Raw genomic sequence first — 19,389 nt, 5'->3', positions numbered from 1 at the left:
TGGTATGGATATGTGGTGGTTTGTCTTGGGTCTCGTTTGGTATAGAGGATTGGATTACTCTCAAACTCTTATGACAACTTGAAGGTGGAAGTGAATGTTTCTTCATTTGCCACTTTTGATGTTCCCACATCTTACGTAAGTTTCTCCACCTATAAAAATTCAATTCTTGGAGTTGGATTATGACTTCTAGAATTTACAATATTGTTCCAACTAAGGTTTTTTATTTTATTTTATTTTATTTTTTTATCGATATAGCCCATTGTACGGAAGAATGAAAGGAGTTGTACTATTCTTGGATTTTTGATCCAACTACTCATCAGGGGTAACTCCATTATCATCAAGATGGCATTCAGAGCTAACATGAAGTTCACTATGTTTTTATGCTATAAAAACACAGTGGCCTTCTTCGCTTTGCTTGTAGCCACACTCTACAGCAAATGAAGACCTCCCATTCCAAAGGGTTGGCTTTTAGCCTACATCATCTGTTTGGGCATTCTTGAGTAAGTACCCTATATCAAAGTACCCTATATCAAATTAAATTTGAAGAATAAAGAGGTTACATCTGAATAGTTAATTATTTTTCATTAAACATGCCATTTTTGGGACAGCTTGCAGTTTTTGGGGGATTGCGTGAAACTACCAGCTATGTGCGACAATTCATTATATTTTTTAATAAAGCATTTAAACTTTTTTTTTCCCTCATTTTTTTCGTGTGACAAGTCAGAAAAAGTCAATATCCGTGAAAGGCCTAGCCAAGCAAAATTGCTTAGTGTGTTGATGGTGATCGTTGATGGCATAGTTGTCAGCCAGAGTGACGGCCCCATTACCACCATTGCGCATTCCTGTACTAGCCATGCCGACTCATTGAAGTACACCAAAAATTGGGTGAAAGGTCCAGTGCTAGTCAAAGCTACAATGGTCCTATCGGTGTGCTACAACTTACAAATGGCAATCGCGTTGACTTTTTGTTTTCTTTTGGGTTGATTCAAACACTCATAAACACATGGTGCACATTCGAATGAAAACACAAACACATCTGCTAATTAGATTTCAAAATAACTTCTTGTCTTTATGTTTATTTTACATCTTGCTTTTCTTTTTGTGTGATTTTAGCAATGGACCACTAATGAGTACCCTGACTTTCCGTTGATTTGGATAATGAGTATGTTGTCTCCATTGAAGCGCTAATGGACACCATAGTGGCCGTCACACTTACCGAGAGTACAACGTATGCATGAATACTGGGTTGAACGTGAAGTTGACATGCTACCTGTATTCGGTGAGTTTTGGGGTAGTTTGAACTTTGAAGTGATCTTTTAATTGTGTAACATAGACACAATTCTGATTTTTGCATTGTTCTTGTAGGGTCTGGAAGTTTCTGCATTGACAGCATGGTTACAGAGCCTAGTGATTAAGATGAGAGGTGCCTTCTTTCTGTCATTTTTTAGCCCCCTAGCCACGGTTATTTTAATGGAGAAGGGGCTATAGTACTGAATGAGGATGCTGACACTGGCAGGTAAGAAACTGTACCATTTCTTACATATAATAATGTTAAAGTTTTGTTAACTCTTAATCTTGTATAAAAACTCAAAAGTTTGTTTTATGTTTCAACATTGTGGGAGGCTGCGTTATTGTGATTGACCTGCTTGTCTTTCAATGGGCCAATTGGCGGCAGACGCGTAGTGAGTTGCCTCAATGACCATTCACCTCTCAACCAGCACAGCTCCAAAATCTCAAACTTTTTTCTTGTACTCGACTTTGAACTTGTTGTACCGAGGGAACATGTCTAGTGTTTGAATCATAGTGTCCATCTTTGTACATTGAGGCGTTGGAAGGGTTTTTTTGAAGATTTACAAACTTATACACACTTCCTAGGTCGGCCAATCTATGATCACTCAACTGCTATCATAAAATCGTTGCTACAAGTATCACCTTGCAGTTAATTGTATATACCCTTAAAACTTTGTTCATGGCATAAAAAGTATTTTAATCTTGTAATATCGACTTTATACTCGAACTCACTTGAAGGCCACCCTGGCCTAGTCTCTTGTTGCAAAGAGACTTGTAAAAGATTAAACAGTGCATGGAAATAAAATAGAGAACACACACATGTTTTTGGTTTAATTTGGATGATTTCCATTGATCTCAGTATATGGCACTATTTATACAAGTTTACAGAGGCTATACAAGCTCTGACAATTTGCACAAGGAATCAATATTTACATAAAATCAGGGAGCTTAATAACGTAAATGAATGTGATCACGAAATCATCTTTCTGACAGGTTGGCTCGACCCAAACATAAAATGTACAACAAGTTGGCCCGACCCAATATAAAAGGTACAACAGGTTAGCCCGACCCAAACATAAAATGAGCACAAATGTGCTAACAAAATGAGACAAATCAATGTGTTAGAGATTGGTGTAAAAAGTTAATATGAAATGCAAATTGGGTTCCTAACTTTTGTTTCTTTAAATATATACTTCTAGATATACAACAGGTTAGCCCGACACAAACACAAAACAAGCACAATCTATTAAAAGTGCTACTCTAATTTGGGATTTCTTTCAAATAGAAACACACATAAAACTTATTAGCTTTTGCCTTTCTCAAGTGGTGCTGCCGTTGATTAAGAATTTGAGTTTTTGGTGACAACAAATTTATTGTTCATTTCATTTAAACTAACAATACATGAATGAACACTTTGCTTTGAGTTTAGTAAATAGGCCCCACCAACTTTTTCACCACATTATGTGGAAGATGATGTATGTATTAACGCATAAGTAACATATGTCATGATAACTACTCCCTGCCTGTTACATAATTTGGTATGGATATGTGGTGGTTTGTCTTAGGGCTCGTTTGGTACAGAGGATTGAATTACTCTCAAACTTTTACGGCAAGTTGAAAATGGAAGTGAATGTTTCTTCATTTGCCACTTTAGATGTTCCCGCATCTTACGTAAGTTTCTTTGCCTATAAAAATTAAATTCTTGGAGTTAGATTATGACTTCTAGAATTTACAATAATGTTCTAACTAAAGTTTTTTTTTTTTTTTTTTGGTATAGTCTGTTGTGCGAAAGAATGAAAGTAGTTGTACCATTTATTCTTGGCTTTTTTTTTTATCTAACTGCTCATCGGGGGCAACTCCATTATCATCAAGATGGCATTCAAAGCCGACATGAAGTTCACTGTGTTTTTATGATATAAAAACACAGTGGCTTTCTGTGCTTTGCTTGTAGCCGCACTCTACAGCAAACGAAGACCTCATATTCCAAAGGGTTGGCTTTTAGCCTACATCGTCTGTTTGGGCATTCTTGAGTAAGTACCCTATATCAAATTGAATTTGAAGAATAAAGAGGTTACATCTGAATAATTAATTTTTTTTTCATTGAACATGTCATTTTTGGGAAAGCTTGCTAATTTTACGAGACTGCGGTTTGCGTCAGCCAGTTTATTTAGTTGCATCATTGCAGCTGGCCCGGCCTTAACCTTCTTTCTCTCGTGGTGGTTCAAGTATGTCCAAACTACCAGCTATGTGCAATTTACAACTCATTATATATTTTTAATAAAGCATTTAAATTATTTTTATTTTTATTTTTTTGTGTGACAAGTCAGAAAAAGTCAATATTCGTGAAAAGCCTAGCCAAGCAAAACTGCTTAGTGTGTTGATGGTGATCACTGGTGGCATAGTTGTCAGCCAGATTTACAGCCCCACTATCACCATTGCACACTCCTCTACTAACCATGGTGACTTGTTGAAGTACACCAAAAATTGGGTGAGAGGTCCAGTGCTAGTCAAAGCTGCAATGGTCCTATCGGTGTGCTACAGCTTACAAATGGTAACCGCATGGACTTTTTGTTTCTTTTGGGTTGATTCAAACACACACAAACACATGGTGCACATTCGAATGGAAACACAAACACATCTACTAATTAGATTTCAAAATAAATTTTTGTCTTTATGTTTATTTTACATCTTGCTTTTCTTTTTGTGTGATTTTAGCAATGGACCACTAATAAGTACCTTGACTTTCCATTGATTGGGATGAATGCGTATGCTATCTCCATTTGAGCGTTGATGGACACCATAGTGGCCGTTGCGCTTACTGAGAGTACAACAGATGCATGGATATTGGGGTTAAACGTGATGTTGGCATGCTACCTGTATTCGGTGAGTTTTGGGGTAGTTTGAACTTTGAAGTGATCTTGTAATTGCGTAAAATAGACACAATTTTGATTTTTGCATTGTTCTTGTAGGGTCCAGTAGTCTCTGCATCGATGGCATAGCTACAGAGCCTAGTGATTAAGATGAGAGGTGTCATCTTTCTGTCATTTTTTAGCCCCCTAGCCATGGTTATTTTCATGGTACTAGGGGCTACAGTACTGAAAGAGAATGTTGACACTGGGAAGTAAGAAACTGCACCATTGCTTACATATAATAATGTTAAAGTTTTGTTAACTCTTAATCTTGTATAAAAACTTAAAGTTTATTTTATGTTTCAGCATTTTGGGAGGTTGCGTTATTGTGATTGGCCTCTTTGTCTTTCAATAGGACAAGTGGCGGCAGACGCGCATCGAGTTGCCTCAATGATCGTTCACTTCCCAACCAGCATAGCTCCAAAATCTCAAACTTCTTTCTTGTACTCAACTTTGAACTTGTTGTACCAAGGGAACATGTCTAGCGTTTGAATCATAGTGTCCATCTTTGTACATTAAGGCATTGATAAGGTTTTCTGAAGATTTAAAAACTTATACACACTTCCTAGGTCGGACATTGTATGATCACTTAAGTACTATCAAAAAATCATTGCTACAAGTATCACCTTGCAGTTGATTGTATCTACCCTTAAAACTTTGCTCATGGCGAAAAAAGTATTTTATTCTTGTACTATCGACTTCATACTTGAACTTGTATACTTGAAGGCCACTCTAGCCTGGCCTCTTGTTGCAGAGAGACTTGTAAAAGATTAAACAGTGCAGGGAAATAAAATAGAGAACACACACGTTTTTGGTTGATTTTGGATGATTTCAATTGATCTTAGTATATGACACTACTTTTTTAGGTTTGCAAAGGCTATACAAGCTTTGACAATTTGCACAAGGAATCAATATTTACATAAAATCAGGGAGCTTAATAACATAAACGAATGTGATCACAAAATCTTCTTTCCGACAGGTTGGCCTGACCCAAACATAAAATGTACAATGGGTTGGCCCGACCCAAACATAAAATGCATATTGGGTTTCTAATTTTAGTTTACTTAAATATTATTAATGTACAATGGGTTGGCCCGACCCAAACATAAAATGAGCACAAATGTGCTAACAAATTGAGACAAATCGATGGGTTAGAGATTGGTGTAAAAAGTTAATATGAAATGCAAATTGGGTTCCTAATTTTTGTTTCTTTAAATATATACTTCTAGATATACAACAGGTTAGCCAGACACAAACACAAAACAAGCACAATCTATTAAAAGTACTACTCTAATTTGGGATTTCTTTCAAATAGAAACACACATAAAACTTATTAGCTTTTGCCTTTCTCAGGTGGTGCTGCCGTTGATTAAGAATTTGAGTTTTTGGTGACAACAAATTTCTTGTTCATTTCATTTAAACTAACAATACATAAATGAACGCTTCGCTTTGAGTTTAGTAAATAGGCTAGACCAACTTTTTCACCACATTATGTGGAAGATGATGTATGTATTAACGCATAAGTAACATATGTCATGATAACTACTCCCTGCCTGTTACATAATGTGGTCTGGATATGTGGTAGTTTGTCTTGGGGCTCGTTTGGTACAGAGGATTGAATTATTCTCAAACTTTTACGGCAAGTTGAAGATGGAAGTGAATGTTTCTTCATTTGCCACTTTGGATGTTCCTGCATCTTACGTAAGTTTCTATGCCTATAAAAATTCAATTCTTGGAGTTGGATTATGACTTCTAGAATTTACATTACGATTCTAACTAAATTTTTTTTTTTTTTTTTGTAGGTATAGTCCATTGTGCGGAAGAATGAAAGGAGTTGTACCTTTTATTCTTGGCTTTTTGATCCAACTGCTCATCGGGGGGCAACTTCATTATCATCAAGATGGCATTCAAAGCTGACATGAAGTTCACCGTGTTTTTATGCTATAAAAACACAGTGGCTTTCTGGCCTTTGCTTGTAGCCGCACTCTACAGCAAACGAAGACCTCCCATTCCAAAGGGTTGGCTTTTAGCCTACATCACCTGTTTGGGCATTCTTGAGTAAGTACCCTATATCAAATTAAATTTGAAGACTAAAGAGGTTACATCTGAATAATTAATTATTTTTCATTGAATAGGCCATTTTTAGGACAGCTAGCTGTTTTTGCAGTTTCACGGTTCACGCCGGCCAATTTCTCTAGTTGCATCATTGCAGCCGGCCTGGCCTTGACCTTCTTTATACAAACTTTGACAATTTGCACAAGGAATCAATATTTACATAAAATCAAGGAGCTTAATTAACATAAATGAATGTGATCACAAAATCTTCTTTCCGATAGGTTGGCCCAACTCAAACATAAAATGTACAATGGGTTGGCCCGACCCAAACATAAAATGCATATTGGGTTTCCGATTTTAGTATATTTAAATATTATTAATGTACAATGAGTTGGCCAGACGCAAACATAAAATGAGCACCAATGTACTAACAAAATGAGACAAATCAATGAGTTAGAGATTGGTGTAAATAGTTAATATGAAATGCAAATTGGGTTCCTAATTTTTGTTTCTTTAAATATATACTTCTAGTTATACAACAAGTTAGCCCGACACAAACATAAAACGAGCACAATCTATTAAAAATACTACTCTAATTTGGGATTTCTTTCAAATAGAAACACACATAAAACTTATTAGCTTTTGCCTTTCTCAAGTGGTGCTGCCGTTGATTTAGAATTTGAGTTTTTGGTGACTACATATTTCTTGTTCATTTCATTTATGCTAACAATACATAAATGAACATTTTGCTTTGAGTTCAGTAAATAGGCCAGACCAACTTTTTCACTAGATTATGTGGAAGATGACATATGTATTAACGCATAAGTAACACATGTCATGATAACTACTCCCTGCATGTTACATAATGTGGTCTGGATATGTGGTGGTTTGTCTTGGAGCTCGTTTGGTACAGTGGATTGGATTACTCTCAAACTTTTATGGCAAGTTGAAAGGGGAAGTGAATGTTTGTTCATTTGCCACTTTGGATGTTCCCACATCTTACGTAAGTTTCTCTGCTTATAAAAATTCAATTCTTGGAGTTGGATTATGACTTCTAGAATTTACAATACTATTCTAACTAAGGTTTTTTTTTTTTTGTTGGTATAGTTTGTTGTGTGGAAGAATGAAATGAGCTGTACCGTTTATTCTTGGCTTTTTGATCCAATTGCTCATCAGGGGTAACTCCATTATCATCAAGATGACATTCAGAGCTGACATGAAGCTCACTGTGTTTTTATAGTATAAAAACACAGTGGCTTTCTGCGCTTTGCTTGTAGCTGCACTTTACAACAAACAAAGACCTCCCATTCCAAAAGGTTGGCTTTTAGCCTACATCATCTATTTGGGCATTATTGAGTAAGTACCCTATATCAAATTAAATTTGAAGAATAAAGAGGTTACATCTGAATAATTAATTATTTTTCATTGAACATGCCATTTTTGGGATAGCTTGCTATTTTTGTGGAATTGCAGTTCATGTCGGCCTATTTCTCCAGTTGCATCAATGCAACTGGCCTGACCTTGACCTTCTTTATACAAGCTTTGACAATTTGCACAAGAAATCAATATTTACATAAAATCAGGGAGCTTAATAACGTAAATGAATGTGATCATGAAATCATCTTTCCGATAGGTTGGCCCGACCCAAACATAAAATTACAATGGGTTAGCCCGATCCAAACATAAAATGCATATTGGTTTCTAATTTTAGTTTATTTAAATATTATTAATGTACAATGGGTTGGCCCGACGCAAACATAAAATGAGCACAAATGTACTATCAAAATGAGACAAATCAATGGGTTAGAGATTGGTGTAAATAGTTAATATGAAATGCAATTTGGGTTCCTAATTTTTGTTTCTTTAAATATATACTTCTAGATATACAACAGGTTAGCCCGACACAAACATAAAACGAGCACAATCTATTAAAAATACTACTCTAATTTGGGATTTCTTTCAAATAGAAATACACATAAAACTTATTAGCTTTTGCCCTTCTCAGGTGGTGCTGCCGTTGATTAAGAATTTGAGTTTTTGGTGACTACATATTTCTTGTTCATTTCATCTATACTAAAAATACATAAATGAACACCTTGCTTTGATTTCAGCATTGTGGGAGGCTGCGTTATTGTGATTGGCCTGTTTGTCTTTCTATGGGCCAAGTGGCGGCAGACGCACAGTGAGTTGCCTTAGTGACCATCCACCTCTCAACCAGCACAGCTCCAAAAGCTCAAACTTCTTTCGTGTACTTGACTTTGAACTTCTTGTACCGAGGGAACATGTCTAGTGTTTGAATCATAGTGTCCATTTTTGTAAATTGAGGCATTGGAAGGGTTTTCTGAAGATTTAAAATCTTATACACACTTTGTAGGTCGGACAATGAATGATCACTCAATTGCTATCATAAAATCATTGCTACAAGTATCACCTTGCAGTTAATTGTATCTACCCTTAAAACTTTGCTCATGGCATAAAAAGTATTTTAATCTTGTACTATCGACTTCATACTCAAACTCGTATACTTGAAGGCCACCCTGGCCTGGTCTCTGGTTGCAGAGAGACTTGTAAAAGATTAAACAGTGCAGGGAAATAAAATAGAGAACACACATTTTTTATTGAATTTGGATGATTTCCATTTATCTCAGTATATGGCACTATTTATACAGGTATACAAAGGCTATACAAGCTTTGACAATTTGTACAAGGAATCAATATTTACATAAAATCAGGGAGCTTAATGACTTAAATGAAGGTGATCACGAAATCATCTTTCCGACACATGATTTCGTGGCCTGATGAGCACGATTCTCTCCATCTTGTCTATCGCCTTGCCACTCTTGGAGAACACATTTTGTCTTTCAGTAACAGCAAAAGTGTGTCTCCATCCACAAGATATTTGAACTACTTTCTGCCAATGCAAGATGGATCATTAGATTCATCATTACCAAAATAATTCTCCCAGATGACAAGTCAAAAGAAGATAATCTCCACCGAACTGAATATTACAGAAATGAGAATGTACCTGCTCATGGAGAAATTTAACTTGCACAGGAGAACAGGGATCGATGTTGTCACCCACTCCAACTTGTCCAAACTGTCCACGAAATAGAAAAACGTAAGTAACGAACCAGAAGGGAAATGAGGAATTGACTCGCTAATAGGATGGAAGTGACAGAAAAGTAAAAGCTTAGAAGGGAAAGGAAAAGAAAAATGATTCATGAACCAGGAAAAATTAGTTATAAGTGAAAATAAGGGAACAGAAACCAGAAACCTTATTCCAACCCCAGCCGTATAGTATTCTGTCAGATGTGAGTTTCTATATTCTGTCAGATGTGAGTTTCTATAAGTGAAATTAAGGACTGGAAATAAACAGTTGCATCTATCATATCCAAGTGAATTTCTATCCAACGCCAATTACTCTAACAATGCTTCATATGTCAATTAGCATGAATCGGTGCATAATCTAGCAGATGAAATATATTTCCTGAAATAAGTTCAATGATCCACATTCAGAATTATGTGCAAACAGACAGACACACACACACACACACACACAGAGTGTACTGCTTTAGTCTTTGTTTTTTTCAGGTAGCAAGGAACAAGAGACATATAGTTTGAGATGCATGTGTTGGGCACTACTGTGGAGTGGTCAGGTCCCCAAACATCCTAAAAGAGAGGGTTACTGTCTGAATGTGGAGCGTATTCAGTTGTACATTAACTTATACAATTGACACCTTGACTAAATACCTATTTCTGAAGAAACTAGAATATTGAAGAATTGTCCAACCCTACAGCAGCATCCTGCAGATTTAACTTTCACCCATTCAACTCTTGCTGCCCAAACCATTTCATTACTCTCCATTCTATATTTGTCCGGTAAGCTCCATGCAGTATGATCAGATAACACGTAATTGGAATTTGTTAAAAACTATGGCATGGACATCATTCAGCACCAGCCAAATTTTATTTTTTTCAATTATCTCAATATTTTCCAGGAAAAATATTCAAACATATAATTGCACATCCAACACAAATTTAGGAATACAATCAAAGAACGTGAACACCAAACTTTGTATGTGGTTTGACTACTTGCCTGCACCTATATCAACACTCAAAGTTCACTCTAAAGCACAACACTAAATCAAACTAAAGTTTTACCGTGCTAAAGCTGCAAACAGTGTAATTCATATAGACTTCAGCAGAGAGAAAACACAGAAATGCCCAAACAAAGGAAGTTCACCGAGTCTTCCACCTCATATAAGTGATAGGCTCATGCATACCTTTTGGTCCCACTGTTGTAGCATAAATTCAAAATAAACCCTTAATGTTCTATACTTTATTATAAGCAGATCCCTTAAGAATAATAGTTATAATAAACTATTCTTGGGTAAGCCATTCACTTAAGGATGCTATATGGAACCCAACGTTTTAAAAAAACTAGTATTGAGACTAGCCTGGTCGGGGATATGAAGAAAACGCCTCTGCCAAGAAAGAATGGGCTATAGACGAGCCTAGGCGTTGGGAAGCGAACCTGAGGCGTTGTCAAGGCATCACCTAGGTGCTTGAATTCTTTTGTTTTTTTTTAAACAGCCCAAACCCAAAACAACGTCGTTTTGGGCAGGGTTTTTATAAAACTCAAACTCTTTTGTCTTCTCCCACCTTTCTTTACTTCAAAATTCCCAGTCTCAAGCCAACGCTGCCAATCTCCAATCTAACCTGTCAATTTCCTACAAGTTCTCAACAAACATATAATTTTAAATTTAAGGTTAGGGTTTCTCACCATTGGGGTTCATGAAAAATTAAAAATTCATGCTAAATTTATGTTTCTAACTTAGTATCTATTAGTTTATTATATTTTTTTATATATAATTATATATTAAGTATTACAATAATTTTAGATACCCTCACACCTTGAGACTATCCATGGAATGCCTTGGCTTCGCCTTCTCCTTTTAAAACATTGATGGAACCATAGAGTACAGTGATCAGGTATATTCTAAGGCGGGCTGCCACCTTCCAAAACAAGATTTCCACTTGAAATCTGTCTGGGACAATACTCCCCATTGACATCATGCCTAATCATATAGCTTTCCAGCTAAAGGGGCAATTTGTGTTTCTGTTGCCTATAAAAAAAGAGCCTGCTTTGACAATCCTAGACAACAAAGCACATCCATTAGGTGGAGCCCTGGCACAGATGCTGAAGCACCATATTATCTCTCTTCCAAAGCCTAATGTCTAACCCTTTAGGAACCTCCCCAACTACTTTCAAGACAACGCCACTTTGAAAGATCCAATTCTCTTCTGTGATTTCAACTTAGTACAGAATTTACAGATGCAGAAAGAAAGGAAAACAATCTAATGAACACAATATGCATTGGTGCAGGATATTACATTGTCAGCTGGTAAATTGTCCCTAAATTATGCAAATTGTATTTGTACCTTAAGGTCATAAAATATGTTAAGATACCACAACGTAGGGCTTACCATCAGATTTCTAACAATGTTCCAGTATTCCGTTAGATACTGTCACATGATGGGCACGTGGCTCACTTTTGAGGCAAAATTTGACAATTTATTCACCAACTTGCCCAACCACCAAAATCTCCAAATTCCATTTTTTCTTCCCTTCATTTTTGCTTAAGTTTAGACAGCATAAGCCCTACTTAGAGATATTGGGGGTTCAAGGGGTAGATGGAAGTTTACCGTTCTGTTAACATTATGTGGATTCAGATCACAGTTACGTAATATCATAAATGATGGCCCAAATCAGAATAAAATAAACAGCACCAGATCTCAAGACTTACGTTAACCATAGAAACCCTCTCCGGAACCATGCAATCGTTCCTATCACCAAGGCCCAAGTTTCCATATCGGCCCCAGCCCCATCCATAGAGGGACCCATCTTCTGTGACAGCTGCAGTATGTTCAGCACCAGCAGCAACCATTTTGGCAGATACCCCCTGCAACAAGATATGAAAAAACTCATTGCATAACCATCTCAGGGAGGTAGGCAAAAACAGCAGTTCGTAGGAAAGATAAAAACGGTAGCGAACTATGTCCTAGGATAATGCCACAACTTATAAGACTCAGAAAAAGGCATATCTTAGTTCAGTTTAGTTTGGTAGCATATATGATTCCCGTGCAGCAACATAGAATACTTGGGACAAGTTGCATTTCTGAGAACAAATAACCAACATGCTTGACCAAAACAACAACGCGGATGCTTTCGTAATACAAAATTCCAGATTTATTCAGGTTTTCAGTCAACAACCAAACATTGTCACAGCAGAAATTAGGAGCACAAGCTAACCTTCCTTTGTAACCCCAAAAATCCGGATAATGACAGCGACCCGGACCAATTAGGCAGAAATTCTCTATGACTCTCTCCAATTGCTGAAAACTCACGACCAATAAAGAAAGAGATTTTAAAAATTAAAACAATAAATAAATAAAAATAGGGAATCGAGCAAAATTGGAAAAGACTGACAGATCGATGCTTCGGGAGGCGGAAGTGTAGGACATGGGAGAGTGGCGGGCCTCTGTCTCGAAAAGGGTTTCGTCGAGGAAGACGTCATTGTCGACGAATTCTTCTTCTGCGGACGTGGCCCGCTGCTTGGCTGGGTTCGCCGCCGGTTGTGGCGGCGCTGGCTGTTTTCTGCTCATGCCTTTGTTCATCGCCTTCGATTTTGCTTTCGGGGTTCTCCAATTGTTTCGAGAGCAATGTGTGAACTCGCCCAATAAGACCCGTGTGTTATTTTCCCGCCAATTTTTGTGTGTTCCCCTTTATTTTCCCTTACATGGAATATTCCATAAAATTTAAAAGAGTTCCTCGAACTGGAAAACTGGAACCGTCCAATTAAAATGGTCTTTTAAAATAAAATACAAAAATCATCAATTTAATCTCTGAAAATGAACTTCCCATACCAATTTGGTCTTTCTGTTGTTTTTCTGTTAAATTTATGTTAGTGTGCTAATATGATAAACAAATATATTCTATTTATCAATCATATGTTACTAGTGGCGAATTTAAAATTTCAATCATGCAAAAAAATACGTTATTCACTTAAATAGTTGAAACAGATAAAATCGAAACCATTCAGAATTTAGAACGAAACTATTTAGGATTAAATTGTTTGTTCTATTCAAACTAAAAAGTTATATAAACTAATGAAGATATATATATATATATATATATATATATATTAACCAACACATAAATATAAAAAACACAAACTATCATAATAATCATATCAATATTTTCACTTTTCATGTAATAGATAGAAACTAGAAAGGTTGATTTCATTTCTCATCATCCATGGACCATGAACATGGAATAAACCCTTTGGTGTTGGGCTGATCAACCCTGAACTCTGGGATCGGCCCATTTGTTGCTTTTGTCCTCACAACACACAAACAATTTAAAATCTAAAGTTAATTTCAAACTAAGTGCGTAATGTACGTACGAAATATAAACATCAAGGTGCTCTCAAGTCCACTAAGTATTGATCAAACGTAGAAGTGTACGAATAAACCTTACTTGATTGCAATTCATTTATATGTTTGCATTGCCACTCACTATTACGGTCTGGTGATATTCCTCTTCATTTGGAAGTGAGAGGTTTTAAGTTCAAATCTCGTGAATGGCGAATTTGATATCAAATTAAGCTGCTCATTGTGTGGTTTAGCCGAACTCCTCATCACCTTAGTGTAAAAATATCGATGTACTCAAAAAAACACTTTTCAAAATTTATACGTTTGCATTATAGATGTAAAATAGTTTTTTTTTCATCAAAGGCATCATTGGTTATCTCATATTCATGGGCATCATGTTTTCCCTTGGTAGTGTTAGCAATAATATCATGTACATAAGTATGAAGAAATGTCAATAAAATAAAATAAAAGTCTTACTCGTTCATGAGTTTTTCACATTACGTTTAAGGGAATGTGAGTTTAGTAGGTGTCCGGTTTTAAAGGAATATGATTGGCATAGTATGATATATTTCATTGTTTCACATGTCATGAGAATTAAACTTATGCAAACGTTTGCTAAATTATTATTTTTGCCAATAAATTTAAGAAAAAATAATGAAAAATGCTTAAAAATTTTGATTTTTAATCAAAAGTACAAAAATGTGTTGTAAGTGAATAGTATCATGAGTGACTTTTTAGAGTAAATATGTCTTTTTCATTAAAAATGAACAGTTCCGAAAATATTTCGTTAAAACTCTCTTAAATTTATACAATATAATCGAGATTTGCAAGAGGCAATAAGACCGGTTAATCAATAATGAACTAGCCCCAACACAGGTTAATCAATAATGAACTAGCCCAAATATGTAAACAGAAAGAGCTAATAACAAAGTAAATAACTTGAAAAATCAAATTCCACACAATTACAATAGCAAGGAAATATGAGACACGCACAATCAATAAAGACGACTCAGGGTTTGTTTGGTATTGTTGTGCTTTGAAAAAAATTATTTTTGCTATGTTGTGAGAATAAACAGATGTGAAATAAAGCAGCAGAGTGTTTGGTAAATTTTTATGTAAAACAGCTGTGACTGTGTAAAATAACCAAAAAGGGTATAATACTAGATGTGCCATTAATTTAATTTTCTTAATAAATAAATGTGAATTACTACATATACTTTATTTTTAAAAGAAAAATCTTTATAAACTTTATCTTAAATATTAATTAGTACGACAAAGTTATCCCTTTGTTTGTAGTTATTTCAACTTTTAAAAATTTTAGTTATGAAAATGTATTTGTTGATATGCCCAAAGTTATCCCTTTCTCAAACTCTTCTCTCTCAAGAACCCAAAATCAAGCAGCTTTTTTTTTTTTTTTTTTTTTTGAAGAACTGGAAATAACAATAAACCAGGGCTGGAGCCAAACGAACAAGGAAGCTCACAGAAGGCAAGCAACAAAGAAAATAGCAAACATAGGGCAGAGGAGAAGGGTACATATGACGCTGCACCAGGTGCTAAAACGTCGCCGCCTCCACTGCCAAAACAAAATTTAAGGTGGACAGGGTAACCCATCCTTATTGAGAATACCAACCAACGAAGATAAAGGATGATGAACATAAGTTATATCTCACATCTTCGTATTACGTCTTGACGCCAACCGATGCGCTGCCATGTTGGCTGATCTTGGAACCCTAGACCAACGGCAGTCTTGGAAGGAGTCCCTCAGCCGCAAAATTTTTGCTAGGATAGGGAAGGCCTCCCAACTGCTAGATGAAGAAACATTTACCAAGTTGGAGATATTCTCCTTGGAATCAGACTCTACAATAATGATATCCAATCCCAACGAGACAGCCAACTCACACCCAAACAAGATCGATGTAGCCTCCGCTGCTACAACATTCAGAGCTTTAATCTGCACTCTTTTAGCAGCCACAAAATGTTCCTCATGATTCCTAACCACAATACCTGCAAAGCCACATTTAAAAGCCTCAACCCAGCTAGCATTGACATTCAACTTCGTGAAGGGAAGGCAAGGGGGGACTTACGAGCCGAAGAGACAAGAGCCGACTGAGTGTTCAGAGAACTACCCTTAGGAATTCTAAAGGCCTTCAGAAAGCCTCCAACAGAATTAGATATGGACATAAGGATTTGTTGAGGTGAGATAATGTGGTGATTGAAAACATAGTTGCACTTAGCCTTCCAGATGTGCCAGCATGTAAAGGCTACAAAGGACATAATCCGAAGAAAATCATCCTTAGAACCCAAGTTGGACCCAAAAAGAGAGGAAAGTCATGCAGCCAGAGTTGTAACGCTTGCCCGATTCACTCGATAATTTAGAGGGCCGCCAAACCAGATAGGTTCAACCCACGGGCATGAGAGAAGTAAGTGTTCCACAGATTCCACTTGAGCATGGCAAATCGGACATAAAGGGGAGGAGGAGCAATGACGCATAAACAAATCCTCCATGGTAGCCAGAGCACAAGATAAAGCCCTCCACATAAAATTTCGAATCTTCCCACGGGGGGTGGCCGGTGGGGGTGGTCCTCGATTTCCAAATAATCCTCCAAACACGGGTTGGAATCAAGGAAGAGGGGGAAGATACCCTACTAACCAGAGGCGTCAAAACCGCATGCTTCCAGTGGTAGCCAAAACGCACAGTATAAAGCTCATTCCTATTTTTGGCTTTGGTGGTCAAGAAAAAGGAAGTGTCGGCTTTAGGTTCTGGCGTTGGCTTCTTTGACGAGCTTCAATCCCACTCCACCGTCTTTCCCCTTCAACCACTTTTTACTCGACAAAAACTCCACATCTAATCCCTCTAGTTCCAATCCATAAACATTTTTGCCCCATCATGTTAGATACCAAAAGATGCCTTTCTAAAACCCAAATCCAAATTCAGACGAACTCCAAATCTTCAGAACAAGAAGTTATGGGTTCATGCGTCGGATGATGGAGACAGATCCATCGGGTCTTGCAAGAGAAAGAAATCAATTTAAAGAAAAAAAGGGTTGGGTTCGAGGGACGATGGAGATCAGCGAAGTCGTTTCTGGTTTGGTGATTAGAGAATATGGCATAGTCGTTTCAATTTGACGCATGCTTCAAAAATGGTTTCTCAAAAGGATTGAATATTTTTCTTATTTGTGTATTTGGAAGATCTGGAAGGAAAATATGGATGAATGTTGGTGCAGTGGTGTTGGTCGGTGTTGAGCGAGAATGGGCAGGACAGCTGCGGTCCTACTTTGATGCGAGGGGGTGAACGAGGGTGAGAGATTCCAGTTTGAGTACTAAGGACAAGGCCTGTCATTTTGTAAAAATGACAAGGGTTTTATTGGATTTTAGAAAATTTCATTAAAGATGCACTGTAGCTCCACGTGCTTTGAAAAAAAAGCCAATTTTCCAAAGCAACATTGAGCTGCTTCGGCTTTTTTGATGATTTCAGTTGTCAATCACCACAGCTTCCAAAATAATCCTTTTTTTTTCAGTTTGCTAAACACCTTAAACATAAAAACTTAAAAAATAAGCAGCTTTTTTTTTTAAGCACCTCAACGCCAAACCAGGGCTCACAAACATAACTTATAAGAATTCTAATAGTAATTTAATATGTGTATATAATCAAGTTGTGTTCAAATCTGAGAATAACTGTTATACCCTAGAAAATTTAAAATACATGAAAATGTAGAAAATTTATTGATAAGTGGAAAACGCTCATCGTTGATTAAACGTAATTTTACGAGGATGTATTTTATCCTAGTATATTTTATCATATTTCTTGACATATATGGATGAAGTTCGATCCTACAAGCGTCTAGGCAAAAACCGTTTGTGAAATGGAGTTACAACGAAGAAATTGGAGATGTTTTCGTTATTGGAAAAAATAAATAAATAAAAGAAATGGGGTTGGAAGCTGCCAGGTGGCAGCAAGAGAGAGGGGAAATGAGGGATGCAGGAGAGAAAATGAGGAGGGAAGAGAACCAATGGGTAGAGGAAGAAGGGGGAGAAAGCAGGGAGGTGAAGGAGCACCGGATCCTTTTGGATCCGTATAACCCGACCCGATCCTGTTCCTTGACTCCGCTCTAACTCCTCCGTTCGACATCCGTTCGAGGTGATTCCAGTGTCTATGGAAAGCTCTCATCGAGCCCAACATCCCTGTGGTGTTAGAACTCTAGGTTTCAAACCCAAATTCACAAATCGAAGCCACAAACCCACGGGTGCATCCGGCGGCTTTAACCTTTTTCCGGTGGTTCCGGCGAGCTTCATCGTTGATGACCACCACCAAAAGACTGCTCTCAACCCCAAGGGAAAGGTCCAAGCCTTGGATGAGGCGGCGGAGTTCGTTTTGGTGGCGAATCGACAACTACCTAAATTGAGGGTTCTGGCGGTTCGAGGGATTTTCTGGCCACTTCCCTGCCGAATTGGACTTCAGCCCAGGTATGAAAGTTGTTTCTCTCATTGAAATCTACAACCCTGTAAAATTTGGTAATTTTTGAAGTTCATAGGAATTTGGGTTTTCCGTTCGCCGGAAACCGCCATGCGCAACGGCACGTGGACAGTGAGCCGACGCTGCGTTTCTAAGCTAATTTCGATATTCTAAATCTATATTTGATATGCAATTGGTGTGAATTGCTTGTTTGAACTTAGTTAGTGATTGTTAGTCACTTGAATGATTTTGGAAATGAGTTAGATATTGAATTTGTGAATTACGAATGATTTGATCCCTTAGTAAGGTACATAGGCAGTTTAACGAGACGATTAGATGCAGTCATAAAATAACCCAAATTTACTATTGTGCTGGATTTCTTTTAAGAAAAGAAATTATTACAATTAATAACGTAGAGATTAATCATGATTTTATTTTAGCCTATGACTGAATTTAGCTTCTCATTTAGAATTTTTTGGTTGTTACAATAACAATACCATCACCGCTCCATATCCGACTTAAGTGGTTTTAGTAAAATACCCAAACTCACCCAAAAGCCTCTATAACCGCCCCCATTAAGGACAGATATCCGGGTACGCAAACTCATGGCATTTTGCCATCCCTACACCCATTATTAATACACCCTGTTGTGTTTGACCGTAGTGACGATGAGGTGGCCGCGTGCTCATCACTCAAGAGCCAGTGTAGTACAATAACGCGTAACCCCACCCAGTCAAAACGCAACCTGCCCGGGCTTGCCTTGCCTATTGAAATGACCCAATTAAAAAATTAATTCAGCAAAAAAATGATCATGCGGTGTTAGAAATTGGCTACTCTACTCCAAGTCTCCAATGACTCCGTCAACACGAATAAAACAAGCATAACTAATTAAGTAAACTTAATTAATTAGTTGTTATTATAATATCATTTGTGAGTGCTCACACTAGGCCGAACAAATTTTTTCACGATTGACCCGACATGAAAAATAACAGGTTTTGAGTCAATCCATTAACAATTCTGGTCTTGTTGAGCCACCCATTAAGAATCCATTAACGAGTTAGATTATTATCGGATCACACGTTAAGAACCAGATAACATATCATTTTTCAAATCTAGACATTATACATAGTAATTTTTGCATGATCGGTTAACCCGACACGAAATAACACGACCCATTAATGAATTGAGTCATTATCGGATCATTCATTAAGAACTTGTTAAGATAACAGATTTGATATGACACAACCC

The 19,389-nt window shown here is 37.0% G+C and overlaps 1 protein-coding gene across 1 annotated transcript; it reads right to left on the bottom strand.

Moving 5' to 3' along the window:
* Nucleotides 1–8,888: 8,888 nt before the first annotated feature.
* On the bottom strand, nucleotides 8,889–13,107 carry LOC137736156 (ultraviolet-B receptor UVR8-like). Its single transcript, XM_088685429.1, has 5 exons — nucleotides 12,745–13,107; nucleotides 12,568–12,650; nucleotides 12,062–12,217; nucleotides 9,280–9,351; nucleotides 8,889–9,165 (listed from the first exon to the last, which is right to left on the bottom strand). The coding sequence occupies exons 1-5, from the start codon at nucleotides 12,830–12,832 to the stop codon at nucleotides 9,022–9,024; spliced, it is 543 nt and encodes a 180-aa protein (XP_088541555.1). The 5' UTR covers nucleotides 12,833–13,107; the 3' UTR covers nucleotides 8,889–9,021.
* Between the last annotated feature and the right edge of the window lie 6,282 nt (nucleotides 13,108–19,389).

This window comes from Pyrus communis, chromosome 15 (genome assembly GCF_041283825.1).
Source record: "Pyrus communis isolate YQ-2024b chromosome 15, ASM4128382v1, whole genome shotgun sequence".
In the NCBI taxonomy this organism is placed as follows: Eukaryota; Viridiplantae; Streptophyta; class Magnoliopsida; order Rosales; family Rosaceae; genus Pyrus; species Pyrus communis.
This window is presented reverse-complemented; position numbering and strand designations above follow the sequence as displayed.

Coding starts and splice junctions, on each gene's coding strand:
- LOC137736156 (XM_088685429.1), bottom strand. CDS start 12,832: ATGACGTCTTCCTCGACGAAACCCTTTTCGAGACAGAGGCCCGCCACT. Junction 12,651..12,744: donor GCCTCCCGAAGCATCGATCT/GTCAGTCTTTTC, acceptor GTGAGTTTTCAG/CAATTGGAGAGAGTCATAGA. Junction 12,218..12,567: donor TTTTGGGGTTACAAAGGAAG/GTTAGCTTGTGC, acceptor ATCTTGTTGCAG/GGGGTATCTGCCAAAATGGT.